The sequence below is a fragment of the Balearica regulorum genome, chromosome Z (assembly GCF_011004875.1).
Source record: "Balearica regulorum gibbericeps isolate bBalReg1 chromosome Z, bBalReg1.pri, whole genome shotgun sequence".
Classification (NCBI taxonomy): Eukaryota; Metazoa; Chordata; class Aves; order Gruiformes; family Gruidae; genus Balearica; species Balearica regulorum.
This window is the reverse complement of record NC_046220.1, coordinates 75,741,518-75,763,537: the sequence shown is the minus strand read 5'-3', so window position 1 is coordinate 75,763,537 and position 22,020 is coordinate 75,741,518. Positions and strand designations below refer to the sequence as shown.

General features: G+C 57.6%; 2 protein-coding genes across 2 annotated transcripts; both read right to left on the bottom strand.

Moving 5' to 3' along the window:
- Window positions 1–1,167: 1,167 nt before the first annotated feature.
- LOC142599504 (uncharacterized) lies at window positions 1,168–8,841 on the bottom strand. Its single transcript, XM_075740446.1, has 11 exons — window positions 8,418–8,841; window positions 7,480–7,722; window positions 5,977–6,267; window positions 5,516–5,613; window positions 4,112–4,304; window positions 3,788–3,899; window positions 3,403–3,649; window positions 2,617–2,656; window positions 2,093–2,195; window positions 1,968–2,014; window positions 1,168–1,710 (listed from the first exon to the last, which is right to left on the bottom strand). The coding sequence occupies exons 1-10, from the start codon at window positions 8,527–8,529 to the stop codon at window positions 1,972–1,974; spliced, it is 1,482 nt and encodes a 493-aa protein (XP_075596561.1). The 5' UTR covers window positions 8,530–8,841; the 3' UTR covers window positions 1,168–1,710; window positions 1,968–1,971.
- A 1,440-nt stretch (window positions 8,842–10,281) lies between these two features.
- LOC104633249 (tyrosine-protein phosphatase Lar-like) lies at window positions 10,282–21,224 on the bottom strand. The gene is made up of 13 exons (XM_075740930.1): window positions 21,113–21,224; window positions 18,387–18,569; window positions 16,814–17,056; window positions 15,900–16,142; window positions 15,522–15,764; window positions 13,939–14,175; window positions 13,251–13,541; window positions 12,827–12,924; window positions 12,374–12,566; window positions 11,619–11,727; window positions 11,469–11,515; window positions 10,987–11,058; window positions 10,282–10,833 (listed from the first exon to the last, which is right to left on the bottom strand). Exons 1-13 carry the CDS (start codon window positions 21,222–21,224, stop codon window positions 10,733–10,735), a joined length of 2,172 nt encoding a protein of 723 aa, XP_075597045.1. The 3' UTR covers window positions 10,282–10,732.
- Between the last annotated feature and the right edge of the window lie 796 nt (window positions 21,225–22,020).

Sequence of the window (22,020 nt, the reverse complement as noted above, 5' to 3'; positions counted from 1 at the left end):
TTACCTTCTTTTCTTTTCGATTCTCTCCCCCATCTCATGGGGAGGGGGGGACGGGGACGGACACAACAGTGAGCAAATGGCTGTGTGGTTGTTGTAGCTGCCAGCTGGGTTAAACCACAACACAGCTCCAGAGAGGCTCCTTCAGAAGCTTGTCTGGCTCCACCATGGCAACCCCAGGTTGTAGCAGCTCAACTTAGATATCCTGGATGTGGTTCCAGCAGGGGCTGGTGCACCACAGAGACTGGTTCTGCCTTTGCTGCTCAAGGGTAAGGGGTCTCAGAGCCAGGACTGACCACATGGCTGTTCGTTGTCTCACCAATAAAGACTCTGTGCTGGCCATGGTGGTGGTCACCACTGATCTTCACTTTTCTTCCAGGTTTGACCTGGCACAGGGACTGCAAAGGACCTGAGAGCACACAGGTCCCTCAGCTCTGGTCACAGCATGGGCACAGAAGACAGTCCTGCTCAAGCTGTTGGATTGAGTCCAAAAGAGGGCCATGAAGCTGATCGGAGGGCTGGAGCACCTCTCCTATGAGGACAGGCTGAGAGAGTTGGGCTTGTTCAGCCTGGGGAAGAGAAGGCTCTGGGGAGACCTTATAGCACCTTCCAGTACCTGAAGGAACCTACAGGAAAGCCGGACAGGGACTGTTCATCAGGGAGTGTAGTGATAGGACAAGGGGTAATGGGTTTGAACTAAAAGAGAATATATTTAGATTAGATATTAGGTAGAAATTCTTCACTGTGAGGGCGGTGAGGAACAGGTTGCCCAGAGAAGCTGCGGATGCCCCCATCCCTGGGGGCAAGGCCAGGTTGGATGGGGCTTTGGGCAACCTGGTCTAGTGGATGGTGTCCCTGCCTATGGCACGGGAGTTGGAACTAGATCATCTTTGAGGTCCCTTTCAACCCAAACCATTCTGTGATTCTATGTCCATTGAGGGACATTACCCTTTCACTGATTCCCACCACATACCCCATCCAAACTCAGGTGAGAGCTGCCCAAAACAGCGCTGAGGGTTGGAAAGGTTGTCAGGCACCACTCAGGCACTCAGGGTCACAGCGCAGCCCTGCTCATGGTGTCCCCTCAAGAAGGTGCAGTTGTTGGGCGATGTGACCCCTCAAGGGCAATGTGGGGACCAGGCAGGAGATGTGGATGGGCAGGCAGCCCCCTCCAAACCATGAGCCTTTATTGGTTGTCCAGACAGAGCAGGCAGAGTCACAAAGGCAGCCCAGTCAAGCCAGGCTCCAGCAGAACCCTGGGTTTAGCTGAATATCAGAGGGGTTGGGAACTTAGGACATGGCAGGAGCATGGACCCTCCCTCAGCACAAGCCCGTGTGAGTCAGAGACTGGGAAATCTGGCACACAGTTCCTGCTTCCAGAAAGCAAAAACAAAAGCAAAGTCTACAAAAAAGAACTACAGAAAGTCACATTCAAAGGCCTTAAAACAGGAGTAAGTGAAAGCTGGGAGGTGAAGGGAGTGAGGAAAGAAAAAGCTCATAGCCCTCCTTGGCCTCCTGTTTTCCTCTTGCTCTGCTGAATTGGATGGGACTCCCAGTGCTGGTCACAGTCACAGGAGAGCCAAGGGGCTGGCAGCCATCAGCACTGAGTTGGGGTCATCCTCCCCATCTTCTCTGCTCCCTCACTGCTCCGAATGTCTCCTGTGGTCCTGGGCAGGGGCTGGAGTGACTGATCTCCAGCCTGGCCACCTTCACCTGTGGAGACTAAAGGTACCCAGGGCAGAGGCTGCTGTGTGCCCTCAGCTGCGTGGAGAGCTCACGCCACCACAGCTGCCTGCACACATGGGTTTCTGAAGCACCACAGGGCTGGGACAAATGGGGAGGCATGTCAGTGAAGAGGATGAGCAGATGTTTCTCCTGAGGGTCAGGCTCTTCTGGGAGATCTCTGATCCCCTTCCAGCTGCCACCCAGCCCTTTCTGTGATAGTGGTCCAGAAAATTGCATTTTCCTACCTTTTTAATTATCCTCTGTAGCTTTGCGGGGAAAAAACTTCCTTTTCCTGGAAAGGCAAAAGGAGTACTGAGTAAGAGACTGGTATTGCCCCTGGCCCTGCTAAACCTCTCCCCTTCCTACTCACCTGGAAAGCACGAACCACAGGATACCTGCAGACACGAGGAGTGCCAAGAGCACAACCACCCCAATCACAGTCCCCCACCACGGACCTGGAGGCTGCCCTGCAACTAACGCAAAGCCAGGAGTGGGTGCCACAGCCTGGACCATGTTCTAGCAATGGCACCAACAATGGCAAAGGGAAGAGTCCAAGGCCAGGTTAGATGCAGGTTTGGGCAACCTGGTCTAGTGGAGGGTGTCCCTGGCCATGGAAGGGGGTTAGAACTAGGTGATCTTTGAAGTCCCTTCCAACCCAAACCATTCTATGACTCTATAATTCTATGTGCAAGTGTGTAGACATGTGTCTTCATTTAGGGTACTCCTGGGATGGAGGATGAACCCATATATAGGAAACGACAGGTTACCTCTGCCCCCCACAAGAGCCCGCAGCTCCTGCGCTTGGCCAGCTCCTCTCCACGGGAAGCGGCCAGGCTGGGAAAAGGGAACATGCGGGAGAGACTCTCAGGCACAGGGAGCGAGGAGCCCGCTTACCAACAGAGAAGCTGTAGCAGACACAGGTGAACTTCTCTGCCTGTTGGAGGAGACGGGAGGGAGAGCTCAGGCTGATATCTTGCATCGGATTTAAAAGTTAATCATGATTCTGTAGCTAAGAAGTTACAGATAGTTTTTCATAGTTGCATAGTTAAGAATGTTACAGGTAGTTTTTCATAGTTAAGGATGTCACAGATAGCTTTGTAGATAGTTGCTAGGTACTACTAAGGATGGCTATTGTACAGTCCTACCCCTGTGTTAGTTAATATTTATCCAAACAATGTATCAAAGAAGATGTGACTGTCAAGAGGTAGAAGCATAACTGATAAATCGTTTGTCTGATCAACAGACCCTGAAGAACCAATGGGAAGTGCCACAAGTATGGAGAAATTAGGGGGAAGGTAATTTGGGCCAGGGCCTCTGCGACCGCTGACCCATGAGCCCCCTACCCCAGTTATACCACCTACTCAAAAGATAAAGTGTGTGAGGATTGACTTATTGCACACCGGGCAATGAATCCGCTTTTCGGAAAACAAGGCCACTCCTGCCCCACTGCCCGCACTTGACGCAAAGGCCTCCCGCCCCACAGCCACCGAATGTCCCAGCGGTGGCCAAGGACCCCCGGGACGCTGTCCTGCCGAGGCGCCCAGGCTCTGAGCACAGGGGCTGGGAGCGGAGCCCGTGCGGTACTGACGCTCGCTATCGGCAGAGGGCCCAGACCCCACCAAAGGGCCTGGCCCTGGCTGGCAGCGTCCCCGGGGAGCAGGAGCCCCCCGCAAAAGGTACCTGCGGCGAGTGGCGGACGAGGCGGAGAAGGGCCGTGTAGTCCCAGCCCGTCTGGAGGGCAGCGTTGTGGTAGCCCTGCCGGTGGGTCCCGTCGCCCAGCACAAAGTCCGTGGAGGCAGTGAGGTTGATCACGGCAGCCACGTAGGTGCCGGGCTGCTGGCTGGCGTTGAAGGGCTGCGGCTCCCCCGAGCAGGCGCCTTCCACCGCCGTGCCGTTGTGCGTTGCAACCACGATGAGCTGGTGTTCCCTGCAAGGCAGGGCGGTGAGAGGCCTGGGGCAGACGGGGCTGGGGAGAGCGGGATGGAGGCCACTGCGGGCGAGCACTGGCAGTGTGGAAACCCATCTCGGGGCTGCGGAGAGCAGAGCTGCGGGGGGCTGCACTCACCTTGCCGCCTCGGGGGGCCGGGCGATGGGCCGGAGGGGAAGCACAACGGTCCCTTGGGATGGGGAGATGTCACGGACGCTGCGGCAGCTGATGTCGAGAGGGTGCGGGGTGTCTGGAGGGGAAGACCTGGGGATGAGCATCAGTGGGCAGCGCGGCAGGGTCTGTGTGGGGAGCAGGGGACAATGCAGGGCGCAGAGCACAGCTCCTCTGTGCCCAGACTCCTTGGCGTTGGCCGGGAGGCCACGGGGCTGGGAACAGAGAGCTGCCTCAGCCAGGACGCACGCCATGGCCACCCTGGAGGGACCGGGACACAGCCAGCCTTACCCGACCTGTTGGTCTGAAACTCCCACAGTGACGCGGCCCCAGCTCCGGCGTTTGTGACTCCCTGCATCGTCACCACGTAGCTGCTGCCGGGGCTGTGCCCAGGCAGCGAGTGCTCCGTGACAGAGCTGCTCAGCCACAGCCGCTGCATCTCCAGGAAGCCGCCGTCCTGTGCGCTCCGGGCTGTGATGTTCAGCTGGGGACAGGGGACAGAACTGGAGGGCAGCAGCTCCCACCTGCCCTCTGGGGACCTGCCCACAGCACACCGAGACAGAGCAAAGCACCCCTGCAAGCCTCCCCTTCTCTGCGCCTGCCCCGCTTGTGGAAGGCTCCCACAGAGGAACCAGCAGGAGCCTTGGCCCCTTGTGTGGACCTCAGAGCAGACAAGAGGAGCAATTTGGAGCCAACACGCAAGATGCCTCCCCCACAAGAGGAGCCCTGAACTTCTCGTTCTTCCCATTGTAAGGTTGGACTCTGAAGGCTTTGTCTACATGAAAAGGGGGAGACAGATTTTCCACAAGGGATACAGATGGAGATCCTCATTTGCCAGTGCATCGTGTGAATTTCTCATGAGATGCCGGGCCATCCTCACTGCTGTCGGGGGCTTTATGCAAATGGCCTCTTGGCAATATGCAAAAACAAGCTAACCAAAAGCAGAAAAAAGGATTCTTTTCAGAAACAGAGGTGTCTGGGAGCAGGGAACCAGCTGGAAGATACCCACAAGCAGTGCTGTCCAGGCCTCTCTTTGCCATTTTCCCCAGGAAAGAGCTAAGAGGCCCATGAAGAACCAGCATGTCTGAGTCCCTGTCACCTCATGGAGAAGACTGTTCTCACAGAGGGCATAGGGCACACTGCTAAGGGTCTCGCCCCCCCCACCCCCCACCCCGCAGCGCTAGAAAGCAGGGCTGCACCGTGGCAAGACCCCCAAACACACAGACAGGAGGCACATCTAGCCACACACTGAGGAACACTCAAAGAAACAGTGCATGCCCCTCAGAAGAAGAGGGGTTTTTCAGAGGATGACTCAAACCACAGGTTTCCCTGTGGCAGGAACCAGAAACAAACACGCAAGAGGCACAGGAAACCCTGTGAGGCCATCCCAGCAGACACGTCACCAAGTGCTGCACATTGAGCTGCAAAAGTCTGCAAAACACCAGGCTGAGGAGACCTGGGCAGAGAAGCACCCACCACCTCTCCAGGCAACTCCACAGCATGAGGGATGTCAAGGGCGAGAAAGAAAATGCTCATGCTCATCACAGCCAGATATTCACCGGGACTGGCTATGAACTGCAGGTTATCATGGCTTTGCCTTCCCCATTCTCCGCCAGGCTGCCTGCACAGAGCTCCAGGCAGGGAGGCACCAGGCAAGGTGAGGGGGACTATGGGCAGTCCATGGTGCCCTGGTACCTGGTATCCAATGATTTCCCCATTGCAGGAGGGCAGCTTCTCCCACTTGATGGACCCCGAGCTGGGATCCAGCCACAGCTTCTCCGGTTTGTCCGGCACTGGAAGCACAGGAGGACAGGGTTGTGCACAGGGCCAGCAAGGAGGGGCTGAGCCCAGAGCAGGGTGCAGGCAGCTCCTGGCCCAGGGGACAGGCTGCAAAGGGCCCGCCCAAGCAGGGTTTGTCCCCCACAAAGGCTGCATGTGCTGCAGCAGCAGGAGCAGCAACGGTGTGGAGAGGAGGGGGAGAGTGAGGAGGGGACGTGCTGTGCTCCAGGGCCCTGCACAGCCCCTTCCCCTGGATCATCACTGCAGGGAACAGATGATCAGGCTGAGCTGCCAGGTGAAGGGGACATTTATCCACCTCCCCTACCTGTGACACAGCCTAGCACTGTCCCTTCTCTCCTGCACTCATGCACACATACCTGATTCCCCTGTCCTGACCAACCATGTGAAAAGGACCGTGCTGGGGGGCAGGGAGATGGTGACACTGTAGTCGGTGAAGGGCTGCAGAGAGGAACAAGTAAATGTTCCCTCTCGGCCATGTAGCATCTCCTCTCCCTGCACCTCCTCAGCCTCACAGGGAGGGGAGGAAGGCACTGCCAGGCGGCACATGGCCCGCATGCGCTGGCAGACGTCAGGGAGCTTGCAGGTCCAGTTCAGTTTGATGCTGCTGCTGGAAATCTCCAAGGTCCCGGGGACAACCTGGAGGACCTCTGTGAAGGAAACATTCACAAGATGGTCACTTCCTTCCCTTCCCCTCCCAGCACTGCAAATAACTGTGGTCAGACAGCCCTGCTCCCCACCCAGCCAGGAGGCAGGGAAAGTGAGAGGCTGACAGTGGTCACTACAGCTTTCTGGCAGGGGATCAGGAGGGACCCGGACAGGAATGAATGTGGGTGAATGTGTGGACTACTGTTGCTCAAGGCAGTTTTCCCCACGTCGCTTCCCCACGCCGCTTCCCCCAAGCCTCCCAGGAAAGGCCAGGAGGAGCAGGAGCTCAAGGGGCTGGGGCACCCACGAGGGGCTCATACTGTGCACAAAGCTTGCACAGCAGCTAATGGACCGGCACTTGTCCATGGTGCCTTGTGGCATCGTCTGAGAATCCAGGGCTATTTCATGCCTTAGGAACCTGCCACATGAAGTCAGCAAAGCGCCCAAGGGGACCAAACGGGACACCCTGACAGCCTAGGCCATGCATGGAACTGTCCCGGGGTGCGGGGTGGTGGTGTTACAGGAGAAGCATCACCTTCCCGTCCCACAGACCTCCCCACACTACCCATGCTCACAGCTGCCTTTGGGGAAGCAGCCCCAAGCCCTCTTGCTGTGCCCTAGGTCTTAGGGCACTCAGTGAGCTGGGGAGCAGCAGAGGACTATTGTTTTCAAACCTTCAGGAACCTCTCACTGGGTTCCCAAATCAGCCAACTATTGCCCTGTTCTCACTTGGAGGGGACCTCAGCGCCTCAAGCTGTGAGAAGATGGTGCCAAGCCTGTGCCCACCATGACATAGAGCCTGGAGGGGACCAGTCCACAGGGAATGAGCTGTGATACTCACAGCTGCATGGTCTGAGAGGACACAGGCAGCAGAGCCCTCTGATCCCCTGCCCCAACCATGACACCATGCAGACCACAAACTCCACCACACATAGCTCTCCCATGCTTTTGTCCTTTGTGCACACACTCTTGTGAGAAGCCCTCAGGGAGACCCTTATCACACACACCTCCAGCAAGAACATCCCACACATCGGTGAACCGTAGTCTGGACTCAGCGCAGGCTCAGGGGCTGCCTCCACACCACCTTCAGCAGCACCTACCCTTCCCCCAGGCAGGCAGAGAGCCCCAAACCTCCTGTGCACACACAGCCTGCCTTCCCCTGCTCAGGAAGGGCAGAGCGGGGCAGCCAGGAGAGCTCCTGATGCCTCCCTTACCGATGCACTCCACGTTAGACCGAATGCGGATCCAGACACCTCTGCTGTCCCTTCCGAGCCAAACTTCTTTGTATACAGGTTTCCCATGACTGATGGACTGGACTTCCCTCGCACATTTGATGTGGGTGAAGGACGGCTGGAAACCCTCAGGGCAGCTCAGCATCACTTCTTCGTTCATCTTGTACTTCTCCTCGTCTGGTGCCAGTTGGAGTCTTGAGTCCCACCGGGGCCTTTTGCACGTTTCTGACAGAGGTGAAAGTGGATGTTAGTTGGGGTGGGAGGTAATAAGGTGGGGCATGGGTGGGTGGTGGGAGAAAAGTCCCCAGCAGTCCATCCAGCCCCTGAAGGGAGAGGGAAGGTGACATGTCCATCTGCCAGGACATGACGTGCAGGCCAGGCTTGTTGAGAGGCCGCTCTCCTTGTGTCCCTGAAGTGTGAATGATCATTCATCCGTGAACCTCCCCCACCCAGCCGTGTGGCCCGGAACATTATATTCCCCCCTCCACAGCCCACAGCAGGGAGTTTCCCAGGACAACCACCCCTGCACTAGGAGACCCCTCCAGCCACTCATTCACACATGTCACCCACCCCGTCTCGGGCTGCCTTTGATGGGCCATGATCCACCAGCCCTGATGGGGTGCATGTCTCTCCAGCCATGGCTCAGCTGTGCTACAGGGATCCGAGAAGCCCCTGCTGCTCCTCTGGGGTGGCATCACCCATCCCCAACTATCCAGCCCTATCCCGTCCTTCCACACACACCGTGCCGTAGCTCCTGCCCCACCGGGGTCTCCCAGAGACACCAGGTGCCCCAGCTGACACGGCCCTCAGAGGTCCACCTGGGCTCCAGCCCAGGGCTGCAGGCAGTAAAGATGCATATCAAACTTGCAGGAGGAGGAGCAGCAAAACCTCTCCAGCAAAGAGGAGGAACCACTTCTTACCTGTTTCCTGGGGCATCCCTCGGACATTGGGATCAGGTTCTTCCTGGCCCTGTGCTGCCAGCAGAGATACAAGGCCCAGGAGACAGCTCAGAGCCAGCAACTGCAGAGCCATGCTACCATGAAGTCCCCAGGCAGGACTGAAATCTCAGCCTCACTCGCTGCCTCTGAGCCCAGGCATCTGTAACTGACTGCAAGGCTTGCAACCACAGGAAGGAAACAGACACGTGGAGAAATCTTGAGACACAGGAGGCTTCCTCTTTGGGGAGGGAACCACCCATCAGCATCAGTGCTGCTGCCTTTTGCTGCTTTTTTTTCCCCAAGGGCATCCAGGCACTGGTACTCAACAGAAGAACCCCTGTCGCCAGGATCCCAGAGGTTCCCCTCCTAGTTACCAGAGTGCGTTCAAGAAGTGCTGCTCCTATTTCTGAGGCAATACCCATGTGCTTCCCAACACCACTGCAATGAGTCACTGCACTTCCTCTCAATGATCACCAAAGATGGACGGCCTCTGAGAAAGTACGTAAAGAGCTGGCAAGAAGCAGGGATAGGGACAGGGACGTGAACTGCAAGGAGTACCTCAAGGCCTGAAACAGTCCTTGACCCTTCTGAGCGACACACTCAACCCACACCCTCTCTCGTCCTTCCCTGCGTCTCTAACCTCAGCTGCCTCCTCCTCCCCCTCAGCCTGGCAACCCTCTTCTCCGTCCCCAGGTGTGCAGACCACCCTGCCTTCCAGTCTGAAGGCTGACAGCCCAGGATTGGACTGCATATGGGGATAGGGAGTGGGCAGCAGGGCAACCCAGGAGGTGGCAAGAGCACAAACCAACCCCATGTCCTACACCCTGCCTGTTCTCTGTTCTCAACCAGCAGCAGCCACACAGGGTTAAGCTCCCTCTTCCCCTCGCTGCCCAATACCCATCGAGAGCTGGTCCACCAGGCATGCAGGTCATGCCACCGAGAGACCATGGGAAGGAGACGCTTTGGTCCCAGGGGCCAGTTGCAGGCACCACGATGATGGTCAGGCAGCTCATGACCTTATAGCAGCCTTCCAGTACTTAAAAAGGGCTTAAAAGTTAAATGGAGAGAGACTCTTTACCAAGGCCTGTAGTAACAGCACAAGGAGAAATGGTTTTCAATAGAAGGGCAGTAGATTTACATTTGATATAAGAATGAAATTTTTTACGATGAGGGTGTGAGGCACTGAAGCAGATTGCCAAGAGAAGTTGTGGATGACCCATCCCTCTGTTCAAATCCAGGATGGACAGGCCTTTGAGCAACCTAATCTAGCAAAAGGGGGGTTGGACTTGAAAGATCCCTTCCAACCAAACCATTCTGTGATTCGGTGATTCTAACCACAGAGCTGGAGAAGACGGTGGTCGATTACCCCATCTTTCAGCAGTGTTGCTCCTCACCAAGAAGAGCCTTTGGCTGCCCCTCGCCCTGCAGGCTGCACAGGGAGCCAGCATCCCCCAGTGCGGGAGAGGCAGTGGCTGCTGGAGGCTGCACCGTGGCAGCAGCAGCAGCCGAGATCGAGCAGATCCCACAGGGCACAGGATGGGGATTTCCCAAGAGGGCCAGGGCCAACTGCACGTCACAAAATGGGAGACGAGCATCAACACGCGCAGAAGGGGTCACAGACCAACACAGAGGTCCAGCTAGGCCAAGTTGAGACCGTGCTACTTGTAGGGTGGGGAAGAGGGAAAGGAGGAACCCAAAGCACTGTGCTGGGACCACACAGCTTCTCAGATGTACTTCCTCGGGGCTGCCAGGGGCTGGAAAAGCCTCGTCCAAGCTCCTCCATGAAGATTCATAGGGACAGGGCTTTTGCACACAAAACAGGGAGGAACCATGACAAGGTGGGAGCTGTCGTGGTGCAGGCAGCCCCTGCAAACCAGAAGAATTTATTGGTTGTTGGGACACAGCAGCACAGCTGCGAGGACAGCGTGGTTGATCCAACCTCAAGCAGAGTCCAGGGTCTAGATAGATATGGCAATACGGAGCAGGGAAAGAGGGCTCGGAACCCAGCAAGCTACTTTGGTCTGAGACGACAGTTGCAGGCACCAGGATGCGGGTGAGACAGCTTTGCCAGAGTACTGGAGGACCACCAGAACACATCCTCGCTGGCACAAACAGGTCATCCCAGGCCTTGGGCTGCCTCTGCTCTGTGACAGAGGGTGCTGGAGCTTGATGAGTGAGCAAATTTGATGGGGAGCAGTAACCCAGCACAAGCTAGATAAGGTCCTGCTTCCAGTAGTGGAGGAGCAAGCCTTGAGAAAGGGCTATGGGAAGGGCCATGAGCACCTAGCCGGGGACGTTCACTCCATCTTCTCCTCTCTCGCATTGCTCCGACTGTCTCCTGAGGCCTCCAGAACAGACAGGGGCTGGAGCAACAGCTCTCCAGCCTGGCCACCTTTACCTGTGGAGACCAAAGGCACCCAGGGCAGAGGCTGCTGCGTGGCCTCGGCAGCGTGTGTAGCTCACGCCACCACAGCTGCCACTCTGTGTGGGAACACGTGTGGGAACATGTTTGCATGTTTGGGGAGAACACGCTGGGCACTCTGTGTCCTACCTGCATCTTCTTCTGCCAGAAGAGTCTTCTTGACCACACAGTAATTATCCAAGTTCTCATAGGGCTGGAGCTCTGGTGGGATGACAGAAACAGCCTGAGGGAGCCAGGGGACACAGGAGAAGGAGCAGGGCAGACCCAGGCAGGCAGCAGCACTGGGGGATGCCCCAGGACACACACCAGCAGGGCAGCAGAGCTGGGCAGAGGCGCCGCCTCCCACCAGGGGCAGCTCCCAGCCCTCACTGGCACCATGGGGGGACCCCAGCCAGGAGCTACTGGAAGAGGCAGCCGGAGGAGGCATTCGGCTGGGGATAGCAGGTGTGGGACACACTGCTCTGGCAAGTCAGCCAGAGCCAGCTGAGCTGCCTGCAGCCACCACAAGATGGCAAGAGGACATGCAGACGGTTCTCCTGAGGGCCAGGCTCTCCCGGCACAGCCCTGCTCCCGCCCCAACCTTGCAGCCGTCTCTGTGATGGCAGCCCTACCTGTGTAATGGTCCTCCTCGGCTTTGCTGGGCAAGGCCTTCCTTTTCCTGGGAAGGCAAAGAGCAGTCCTGAGTCAAGGCAGAGACAGTCACCCCACAGCACAGCATGGCCTGAGGCAGAGCAGTGACTCCAAGGCTCCTGCCTACCTACCTGGACAACACAAACCACAGGATCCCTGCAGACAGGAGGACCAGCACCGACAGCACCACCACCACCATGACCGCCGTCCCAGGCCACGGACCCAGAGGCTGCCCTGCAACTAACACACAGCCAGGAGTGGGTGCCACAGACTGGGCCGTGCGCCAGCAATGGCCCCGATGTTGGTGTTGGGTGTCTGCATGTGTGTGGGCGTGTGTGTCCAGCTTCTGCTGTCCTGGCTGCTGCAGGGACAGGCAGCAAGGCACAGCCTTCCCTTGCCCTCACATCTGCTAGGCAGTGCAGAGAGAGGGAGGGTCTGGAGCACAGGGATTCGTCCCGTCTCCCATACACAACCGAAGAGTCGGGAAGCCTGCTCAACCAGGCTGCGCACAGCAAGAGGACACACAGACACAGGTGGAGCAGCCCTAATGCTGTCTGACCTTGAGCCCTCCATGCACTCCAGTGCAGGGATGGGTATCACCTTCTTTAGTGGAAGAGTAGAGGGGCCAGCACAGCTCTCACAGGCACAACCGTGGGCTGAAGCGATGCAGCTGCTCTGGGGACCAGGCGATGCACCTCGTCGAAGCAGGACTCCCCCAGCCCCATGGTCCCCACTGCTGAGTCGAGGTCCCAGGGTGCCCACACAACCTGCCTCTCTCTTGGTGGTAATGGGGTGGGTGCACACACAGCTCTGGAAGCGGCTCCAGGCTCAGCGATCACTCCCAGGGAGGCCACCTCAGCCAGACCCAGGGCAGAACAACCATTACCTGAGACGTAGCTTTCAAATTCCAGCACTGATGCAGCCCCCGCACCAGTCGCTGTGAGGCCCTGCACTGTCACGGTGTATTTGCTTCCAGGTGTCTGATGAGGTGGTGTGTACTGAGTGACAGACTGGTTCACCATCACCTGCTTGAATTCAAGGAAGCTGCCATTGTGCGCTCTCCTGGCCGTGATGTTCAGCTAGAGGAAGGATAGGGAGCTGGTGGGGAGCAGCACTGACCTCCCGCTCCGGCTCAGGGCAGCTCTGTGGAGAGGGGCTGCTACTGCTGGTTGGGGACAGGAGGGGACCTGACCCCACCAGAAACACCAGCAGTGTAGGGCTTGTGGGCTCTGGCTGAGGAGGGCTCACACCTCTCTTCAGGCTGCCTGCACAGAGCTCCAGGCAGGGAGGTGCCTGGAAAGGTGAAGGGGACAACAGGGAGTCCATGGTGCCCAGGTACCTGGTATCCAATGATCTTCCCTTTGCAGGAAGGCAGTGGCTGCCACTTGATGGACCCCGTGCTGGGATCCAGCCACAGCTTCTCCAGTTTGTCCGGCACTGGAAGCACAGGAGGACAGGGTCGTGCACAGGGCCAGCAAGGAGGGGCTGAGCCCAGAGCAGGGTGCAGGCAGCTCCTGGCCCAGGGAACAGGCTGCAAAGGGCCCCCCAAGCAGGGTTTGTCCCCCACAAAGGCTGCATGTGCTGCAGCAGCAGGAGCAGCAATGGTGTGGAGAGGAGGGGGAGAGTGAGGAGGGGACGTGCTGTGCTCCAGGGCCCTGCGCAGCCTCACAGGCTCTGAGCAGTCCTGATGCCAGGACCATCACTGCAGGGAGCGGATGCTTGGACAAAGGGCACCTTTACATTTCATGCAGGTGAACACATACCCGATTCCTTTGTCGTGAGAAGCTGTGTGTACAGGACCATGTTGGGGGGCAGGGAGATGGTGAAACTGTAGACAGTGAAGGGCTGCAGAGGGGGACAAGTAAATGTTCCCTCCCCACCATGTAGTATTTCCTCTCCCTTCACTTCCTCAGCCTTACAGGGAGGGGAGGAAGGCACTGCCAGGCGGCACATGGCCCGCATGCGCTGGCAGACGTCAGGGAGCTTGCAGGTCCAGTTCAGTTTGATGCTGCTGCTGGAAATCTCCAAGGTCCCGGGGACAACCTGGAAGTCCTCTGTGAAGGAAACATCACAAGATGGTCACTTCCTTCCCTTCCCCTCCCAGCCCTGCAGCCAACCTCCATCATCCTCATGGTTCCCCCACCAGCCTGCCCACAGCACCAGGGGGATGAGGCCGTGCTGGCTGCTCCCAGCCAGAACTCAGGCACTGCCTGCACTGTGGGAGGGTAAGAGCAAGTACTTGGGGCCTCTCTGCAGCTGCCACCCTGGGGCTAGCAACTGATCTGGTGCCTTGTCCCTTTCACACCAGCAATGACTTAGCCAACATGCCACGCCATGCCCCGACCACCCCGAGCACAGGGCACCAGTGCTGAGGGACAAATCCGGCACCGCTCTCTCTGCCTGGGCCAACAGACTGCGAGCACTGAGGAAGGGACTGGTTTGCTCACTTACCCACACAGGTCATGTTCCCCTCTATACGGTGCCAGTGGCCCGTGTCTTTCCTCACAATCCAGCCACTGTGAGAAATGGAGGAGCCTTGACGTGGGTACAGCTTCACGCAGGTGATCTCCACAGCAGAAGACCAGTACCCTTCGGCGCATCTCATCTTCACCACCTCATTTGGGGTGTAGAGCCCTCGATCTGGGTCAAAGATAAATCTGGAGTCCCACTGGGGCTTCTGGCATTTCCCTGTACCAACAAGATGGGAAGGCATTAGCAGAGCAGGGGGTGGCCTCGCAGGGCATGCCGGGGGATGGAGCAGGGAATCCCCTTTCCTGGCACAGTTTGGCAAGGGATCTAGCTACAGAACATACAGAGCAGCTCTCCCGCACCATGTCCCCAGCAAGGGGATGAGGGCAAGACGGGCCCCGCGCTGCTTCCCCCGGGCTTCCAAGGAAAGGCCGGGAGGAGCCAGAGCTCCAGGGACTTGGGGCACCATGCAATGCTCAAAGCTTGCACGGGGATGGGGAGCTTACCATTTGGCCGGGGCCTCACAGACCCCTTGGTCTTGCCTGGCAGTGTGTGACATACGGGCTGGCACAGGCCTCAAGGGGACTGGGCAGGACACCCTGGAAGTTTGGGCTATGCACGGAGCTGCCTCTGCGGGCCCTGACTGCTGATCACAGGGTGCCACAGGAGAAGCATCCCCTTCCCCTCCCACCCACGTCCCCACACTGCCCGTGCTCACGGCTGCCTGCAGGGAACCAGCCCGAGCCCTCTTGTCCTGGCCCAGCCGGAGGGGCCTCGGAGCCTGTGGCGAGTCGGGCAGTGCCTGAGGGCAGCTCGTGCCTGATGTTCAGCATGTCACGCTGGGCTTCCCACACCCGCACAAGATAGCCCTGGCCTCCCACACAGAGGACCACAGCACCCTGAGACCTCCTGAGAAGGCAATAAACCCTGAGCCCAAAAGCTGGCTGCTGCGCTGATGGTGTGCAGCAGGGACCCGGAGAGGAGAGCGGCACACGGGGCCAAGGCAAGGCTGTCGCCCTGCCTGCATGGGCAGAGAGGACACAGGGGACAGAGCCCTGTGACCCCCCAGACCCTGACGCAATGCTTTTGGCAACCTCTACCATGCGTGCCTGGGTGGCTTCTGGCACTGGAGCCCACTGTCCCTCTGCACTTGCTCTTGCCAGAGGCCCTCATGAGCCCCATGTCACCCACGCACCTGCACCAGGAACCTCCCAAGCACTTGTGAATCACAGGCTGGAGCCCTGCATGCCGGGAGCTCTGCCCTGGCCTGGCATGGGCAGCCCTGGCCACTGCCCACTGCCCACCACCCCGATCCCACAGGCCCCTCCTGCCAGGACCCTCAGGGGCTGAGGCCGGCACCAGCCCCATCCCCACCAGGCTCCCCTGGAGCCCCGGGGCAAGCACAGGGCAGGCTCAGGGGCTGCCTCCACACCGCCTTCAGCAGCACCTACCCTTCCCCCAGGCAGGCAGAGAGCCCCAAACCTCCTGTGCACACACAGCCTGCCTTCCCCTGCTCAGGAAGGGCAGAGCGGGGCAGCCAGGAGAGCTCCTGCTGCCTCCCTTACCGATGCACTCCACGCTGGACTGAATGCGGATCCAGTCACCTCCACTGTCCCTTCCGAACCACACTTCTCTGTATACAGGTTTCCCATGACTGATGGACTGGACTTCCCTCGCACATTTGATGTGGGTGAAGGACGGCTGGAAACCCGCAGGGCAGCTCAGCATCACTTCTTCGTTCATCTTGTACTTCTCCTCGTCTGGTGCCAGCTGGACTCTTGAGTCCCACTGGGGCCTTTTGCACGTTTCTGTCAGAGGTGCAAGCGGGTATAAGTTGTGTTGGGAAGTAACAAGGTAGGGCAGAGGTAGGTGGTGGCATCTGAGCAATCATTGGGTTTGTGGTACAGCAGGGCAGCCAGGAGAGCTCCTGATGCCTCCCTTACCGATGCACTCCACGCTGGACTGAATGCGGATCCAGTCACCTCCACTGTCCCTTCCTACCCATGGGTCTGTGTAGACAGGATTCCAGCTGGTAATGGGCTGGCCTTCCCCCAGACATTTGATGTGGGTGAAGGATGGCAGAAAACCCGCAGGGCAGCTCAGCATCACTTCTTCATTCTTCTCGTACTTCTCCTTGTCTGGTGCCAGCTGGAGTCCTGGGTCCCACCAGGGCCTTTTGCACGTTTCTGGCAGAGGTACAAGTGAGTGTTACCACAACCCGCGGCAGGGAGTTTCCCACATTCTCTCTCCCTGCCCACCTGCCCTGAGCACTGGGCTACCTGCGCACGGCCATCCCCACACTCAGCACAGATCTGTCCCTGCCTGGGGCAGCCCCACATCCCCATCACCTGAGGGAGGGCATTGTCCTTCTCCCAGCTGCATCCCCCACAGCCTCCAGCCCCGATGCCAAGGGCTGCCCCGAGTACGCGGGGTTCCCTTCAGTCCCCTCTGCTCCAGCTCCCGGGGCTGCAGGAGATGTCCCCAGGCTCCCTCACCTGCACGGGCAGGCGGGGGGACAAGCAGACCTGTGCACTCTGGGGTGGCACCTGGAGGTGCAACAAGGACCGTGGTCCCTCCATGGGCTCCTCGTTGCTGGCCCCGCATCCTGGCCAGGCCCTGGCACCCTTCTGTGGGGCCACACACTTGGTCTGCTCAGGAACAACTGCAGGAGCTACTGGCTTGCCCAGCTGGCACTACCTTGTCTCTTGTCTCCTGGCTCGGCTGTTCTCTTTAACAGTTTGTGAAGCACCAAGGAGGGACTGTGGCGTGCCTGCTGCCCAGCTGGGCAATGTCACAACCGGCTATCGAGCGTGAAGGCGGAGAGGGGACACGGGAGAGTGGCTGCTGCCTCACTTACCAATACACTCTACAGCCCTCTCAATGAGCATCCAGGCACCTGTGCTGTTCCTGCCCCACCAGGCATCTCCATAGACTGGTTCTCCAGAACTCACTCGTAATAATTCCCTTGCACATTTGACCTTGGGGAAGGATGGCTTGAGATGTCCAGGGCAGGTCAGCGTCAGTTCTTCATTCTCTTCATAGCTATTTTTGCTTGGTACAAACTGGACTCTTTCATCCCACTGGGGCTTGGGGCACTTTCCTGTCAGGGCAAAAGTGTGAGAGTCCTTCTCAGGGACAGGGACTAGTCACACACTGGAGGATGGGGCAAGAGCTCTTTGCCAGCTCTTCGTTGCACCCATAAATCCTCTGCTTTGTGGAGTGAGCCTGTGTCTCTCTGGGATGCTGGCAGAGGGGAGGCAGGTGTCAGCATGCTGGGAAGGGGGCTACTGTGGGTCTGCAGCTCCAAGCACATCACCCCAGTAGGGCAGTTGCGTGCTGGTGGTTGGAGCTGGCTTGTTTGTATAGAGCTTTCCTATGCAATGGGCAATGTGAGAGGGCCTGACTGGAGCCTCTGAGTCAGGACCAGGGCAAAGACCAGTAAAGGTGACAGCATGGTGCAAGTGTGCCCACCTCCTCAGGTGAGGAAACGGACAAAGTCTTTTTTAAACTACTCCGGGACCAGCTTGGCAACAGGGAACTGAGCTGCAGCACAAGAGGCAGTATATAGGAGGTGGAAGGAGAGGCTGCAAAGGCGCAAGAGAAGCACTGCCTATGCATGTAGAGATGGTGCTAGGAAAGCCCAAGGTCAGCTAAAGCTGACCCTTGTAAGGGACGTCAGGGAACCCTGCAGTTACCAGGCAGCGCTAATGGGAGCACTTCCCCATCCCAGACTTTGCCACAGTATCTGTGAGTCACAAAACTGCTGAAAAGATGAGGGTTTCTATCCTAACAGGATAGAGATACAAGGAGAGGCTGAGTGAATATTGCTTATTTAGCTTGTGGAAGAGGAGGCTTGGGACAGCTCTCTCCTCCCCATGAACCTGACCACTCACCCTGACACACACGAGAAGTCCTTCTACCTCCACCATGTGGCCAGACACTGTTCAGGGGCACAGGGCTTGTCATCACCCCCTATCTAGGACTCCCAAGCCTCCTCTGGGCTCCACCCAATGCATGCGCTGGTTGAGACCCCTTCTCTTGGCCCTCCTCGTGTCCAGGTGAGCAGTGCAGCAGTGATAGCCTCCAACCAGAGCTCACCCAAACCCCAGAGAAGCTCCCCAGGGAAACGGGAAACGCAAAGTGCCAAAGTCTCAAGTTGAACCCCTCCAGCTACTCCTACTCCTCCCCACTTGACAATGGCAGCTCTCCATGTGGAGGCAGGAGGCACTGACCAGGAAGGGTTCCTGCCTCTGAACCCCTCCCCAACTCCTGGCAGCTGCCCACAGCAAGGTCCTGAGACAAAAGGTGCCCCGGTGCTGCCAGGACAAGCGGGGGAAGCCAAGGCATCCAGGTCCCCCCGTTCCTGGACTGTCCCCCATCTGCTGCCAGCTCAGGACCCCGGGGTCAGGCTGACATGGGGCTGTGCTTACCCTTGCAGGTGGCAGTCCTGTTCCACAAGGTCTGGGTCCCGTTGGAAATGCATCTGATCTGAGGGACCGATGGCACATAGTCCCCAGCACAGCTGAGCTGCACCAAATCGTTCAAGGCATAGCTGCTCTGGTGTGGGGTAAACTGCAGCTTGGGGTCCCAGTCGGAGGGAGCTTTACATCTTCCTGTGTGCGAAGGACATGAGGGAGAGCCCTGAGGATCACTGGGCTCTGGCAGCGTCCCCGGGGGTGAGATGGCCCCGTCCAGAAGGGTGCTGGTCGCCCTCACTTCAGACGGGTGGCAGAGGTGAGCACCTCCCAGGATGGGACCCCAGGGGCATTAACTCTCCTTGCACCCTCAGGTGCAGTGCAGGAGGGTTACCTGCAGGCCCCCCTGCCCACCCGTGCGCTGTGGAGGGATCCCAGCCAGCAGGATCAGCAGCCCAGTGGATGCTGCTTTCTCCTGTGCTCTCTCCCCCCAGATCAGGGGCTATGACAATGCAGCAGCCTCCATGAGTCTCTGCTGCCTTTGCACATCATCCCGACTTGGCCCGACGAGACAGCTTCCAGCACCGACCACCTGCCCTCAGACCCCCACATCTACGTTCACAGCACTGGCAACAAAGCTCACACACCACTCCATGCACCCAGACTTTTCTGTGCACTTAATCCAAAATGAGCCTGCTTTGTCCTGCCCTGGCAGACTTGCTCAGCCAGTGCAAACTGAGTCCATGAGATGACATCAGAATAGGAGGTAGCCCCCCTCCTAAATTAGGACGAAACACCTCTCTTCAGCTACAGTCATCTCTACAACTGCCCGCTTCCTGCCAGTCAGCACTCATGGGGCTGCACTCCCTTATGCTGGAACAGGGGCATCACCACACTTCCCTTATCTGTTAGCAGGTTTTTCACTCCATCATCTCAACCCTGCACCATGGCCCTCCACCACAAAGGACAGTGGCTGCCACCTCCATCCTTTGAGACCACGTGTGTTGTCCAGATAGGAAACTTCTCCCCCCACAGCTGGATCCCTGCCAGTGCCCTCAGACCACACACTTCACTGTGGCAGCCAAAGGCCTTAACAGACCTGAAACCCTTGACTCAGTCTGTACCTATTTAGGCATCCCCAGCACGCACCTTCCCCCCTCCCATCATGCACACACATCCTCACACTCCTGCCCCAGGGTGACATCCAGGATCCTTCCCACCCCAGCAGAGTCCAGGCTACCTGCCCAGCACCAAGCATTTGAGCATGGGCACCAGCCAGCAGGAAGAAAATGCCTCTGAGGAGGGAAAGTGAACCACACTTCAAATGGCAGGTTTCCACCTGTGGGGAGGAACAAGTTTTTTCCTGTTGTTACTTGTCAGGAAACAGATCCCAAAGGCTGGCTGTCCCTGAGATGCTCTACAATCTGAAAGGCTAAGCAGAAACACCCTTACACAGAAGGAGGACGGGGGATGCAGTAAGAGCACAGCCTGGCTCAGTCAGGAGGCTGACGACGACCTGCTACACAAGAGGACACAGCGACAAGCAAGTTGCACTCCTAAGGGAGTAGAAATTAGCAAGAGACAGTGAGGAAACTTCTGGGAAGGTGAAGGCACAAGAAAGAACGTAGCAAGTGAGAGCAATGGGAGCACGAGGCTGTCTTGTGCAGACCTCAGTGGGGAGAGGAATGTGAGCAAAACTGGGCCACAGGCACTGTCAGCAAGTGACACATTGTCTAGGTCTGGTCTAGAAAATGCATGTGGGTCATTCAGATGTTGAAGGCTATCCCTGAACAGCAAGGACACAGGACACGAAGATAAAGTGAAAAAAGCAAACATCTATGGCAGACGTGATTCCTTGATGACCCTTGAAGAGCACCGACTGCAGCAAAAGCCCTTGCAGGGGCTTGGTGTGGCACCAGGACTTTCCTCTTGGTGCAGGTAGAGGAAAGCTCTGCCCCTGCCTGCAGCTCTGTTGGGCTACCCATAATCCAGACTCAAACAGCCTCCTTTGCTGCTGCAGATGCCAGCAGCATGGTAGAGGATAACGGCCAGACCCTCAGTGTGGTGCCCCACACCTCTTCTGCAGACAAAAATCCAAGAAATTCCCCCCAGGTGCCTAGAGCCAATGCCTCTTTCGAGTCCATCACAGCTTCCTCCAGCTGGAACTCTTCAGGCCAAGGAGTGGAGATACATGACTATTGAGAGGGTTTGTCAGGGATGAGCTGTGGGGAACGGGAGAAAGGGGCTGCTGCTGAGCGGAGTGAAACAGGCTCCATCCTGCCCTGGATAGCTGAAGGTTGCCCATTGCTGGAGGGGCAGAATCCCTTCCGCCACCAGCGATGGGTAACATGACTCATGACCCATCCGATGACTTGACAAGCCACTTCTGCTCCCATTTCCCTGCAGAGGGAATGACTCACACCTCAGGCCCCCTAGCCCCTGATGCAAAGAGTAGCAACCTCCTGCTCACAAGGACACTGCCCACTCTCCGAAGGGGCATTGTAGCTCCCATGCTCATGGAGGCTTTCCCAGCACACCGAGGCTTGCTGTCCTCCATCCCAAATAAAGCTTCGCCCCACCACAACCCAACAGATGCCCGAGTGTCTGCTGAAGCAGACACCAGCTTCAGCCTTCCTCAACACAGCCGCTGTGGGCTGAACAGGGTAAAGCTGCATAGAAAACGTGCAGAGAGAGGAGCAGCAACACCTTTTCTGTAAGAAAGAGATGCAACCCACTCTTACCTGCTTCCTTGGCTCCCCTCTGGTTCTTGGGACCAGAGTCCTTCTGTCCCTGTGCAGGCAGCTGAGGGGCAAGGACCAGGACAAAGGCCAGAGCCAGCCCTTGCAGGGCCATGCTGGCATGAAGTTCCCAGGCAGGACTCAGTTGGAGCCACTCGGGAAAGGTATTAGTGTAACCCGGCACAGGAGAGGTGCAGATACAGAAATGAAACGGCCACGTAGGGAAATCACATGTGGTGCAAAAAGCTTCCTCTTTGGAAAGAGAGCGTCCCACCGGCCACAGGGCTGCTCCTCACCCATCTGCCTGCAAGCAGCAGGTCCAGGCTCAATAGGGTCTCCTAGGTGCCTCAGTCCAGCCTTTTTGCTGGCTACCTCAGGCCCCCATAGCCCTGATCGCACAAACACCTCCAAAACCTTCTCAGGTCTGCCTCACTCCTCTCTCCCTCCAGATCCAGTCGTGAATGTTGAGGAAAACACCTCTGGTTCACCTGCCCAAGCCCACCCCAGGGTGCTCTCATCATGCATCACTTTTGCCTTGAAATGTCTCTATTACCTTGAACTGACTCATCCACAGCAACCCTTCTGTTGATCTCCACCAATACACCTTCCAGACCTGACACTCCTGAACCAGCTAGATGTGGGGTTTTTTTCCCTTCTCCTCCAAACCTTTCCTGCTACCCTGCTCTGAGCTCCACTTGCTCAGCAGCTTCTAGGATGTGAAGTGCCTTGAGATGGACAGTGCATACAATACTAGGGGTAAGAAGGTCTTCCTGGAGCTGGATGGAGAAGAATTATTCCTGTCCCGGACTAGGTCAGGTGGGGTTTTTGTGTATGGGAGAGAATTCCCTTGTCACTCATTGTTTTGGGCCATAATCCCAAGGCTGGCTTGCTCACACTCCCCCAGTCTCCTG

Bases quoted from the DNA above. Each gene is read 5' to 3' on its own strand.
- LOC142599504 (XM_075740446.1), bottom strand. From the start codon at position 8,529: ATGGCTCTGCAGTTGCTGGCTCTGAGCTGTCTCCTGGGCCTTGTATCT. The intron at 7,723-8,417 runs GTAAGAAGTGGT...CACCTCTGTCAG, and splicing joins AGGGATGCCCCAGGAAACAG to AAACGTGCAAAAGGCCCCGG. The intron at 3,900-4,111 runs GTAAGGCTGGCT...CTTCCCCTCCAG, and splicing joins GTTTCAGACCAACAGGTCGG to ACACCCCGCACCCTCTCGAC.
- LOC104633249 (XM_075740930.1), bottom strand. From the start codon at position 21,224: ATGGCCCTGCAAGGGCTGGCTCTGGCCTTTGTCCTGGTCCTTGCCCCT. The intron at 12,925-13,250 runs GTATGTGTTCAC...CTGTGCTTCCAG, and splicing joins TCTCACGACAAAGGAATCGG to TGCCGGACAAACTGGAGAAG. The intron at 12,567-12,826 runs GTACCTGGGCAC...TCCTTCCTCTAG, and splicing joins GGAAGATCATTGGATACCAG to CTGAACATCACGGCCAGGAG.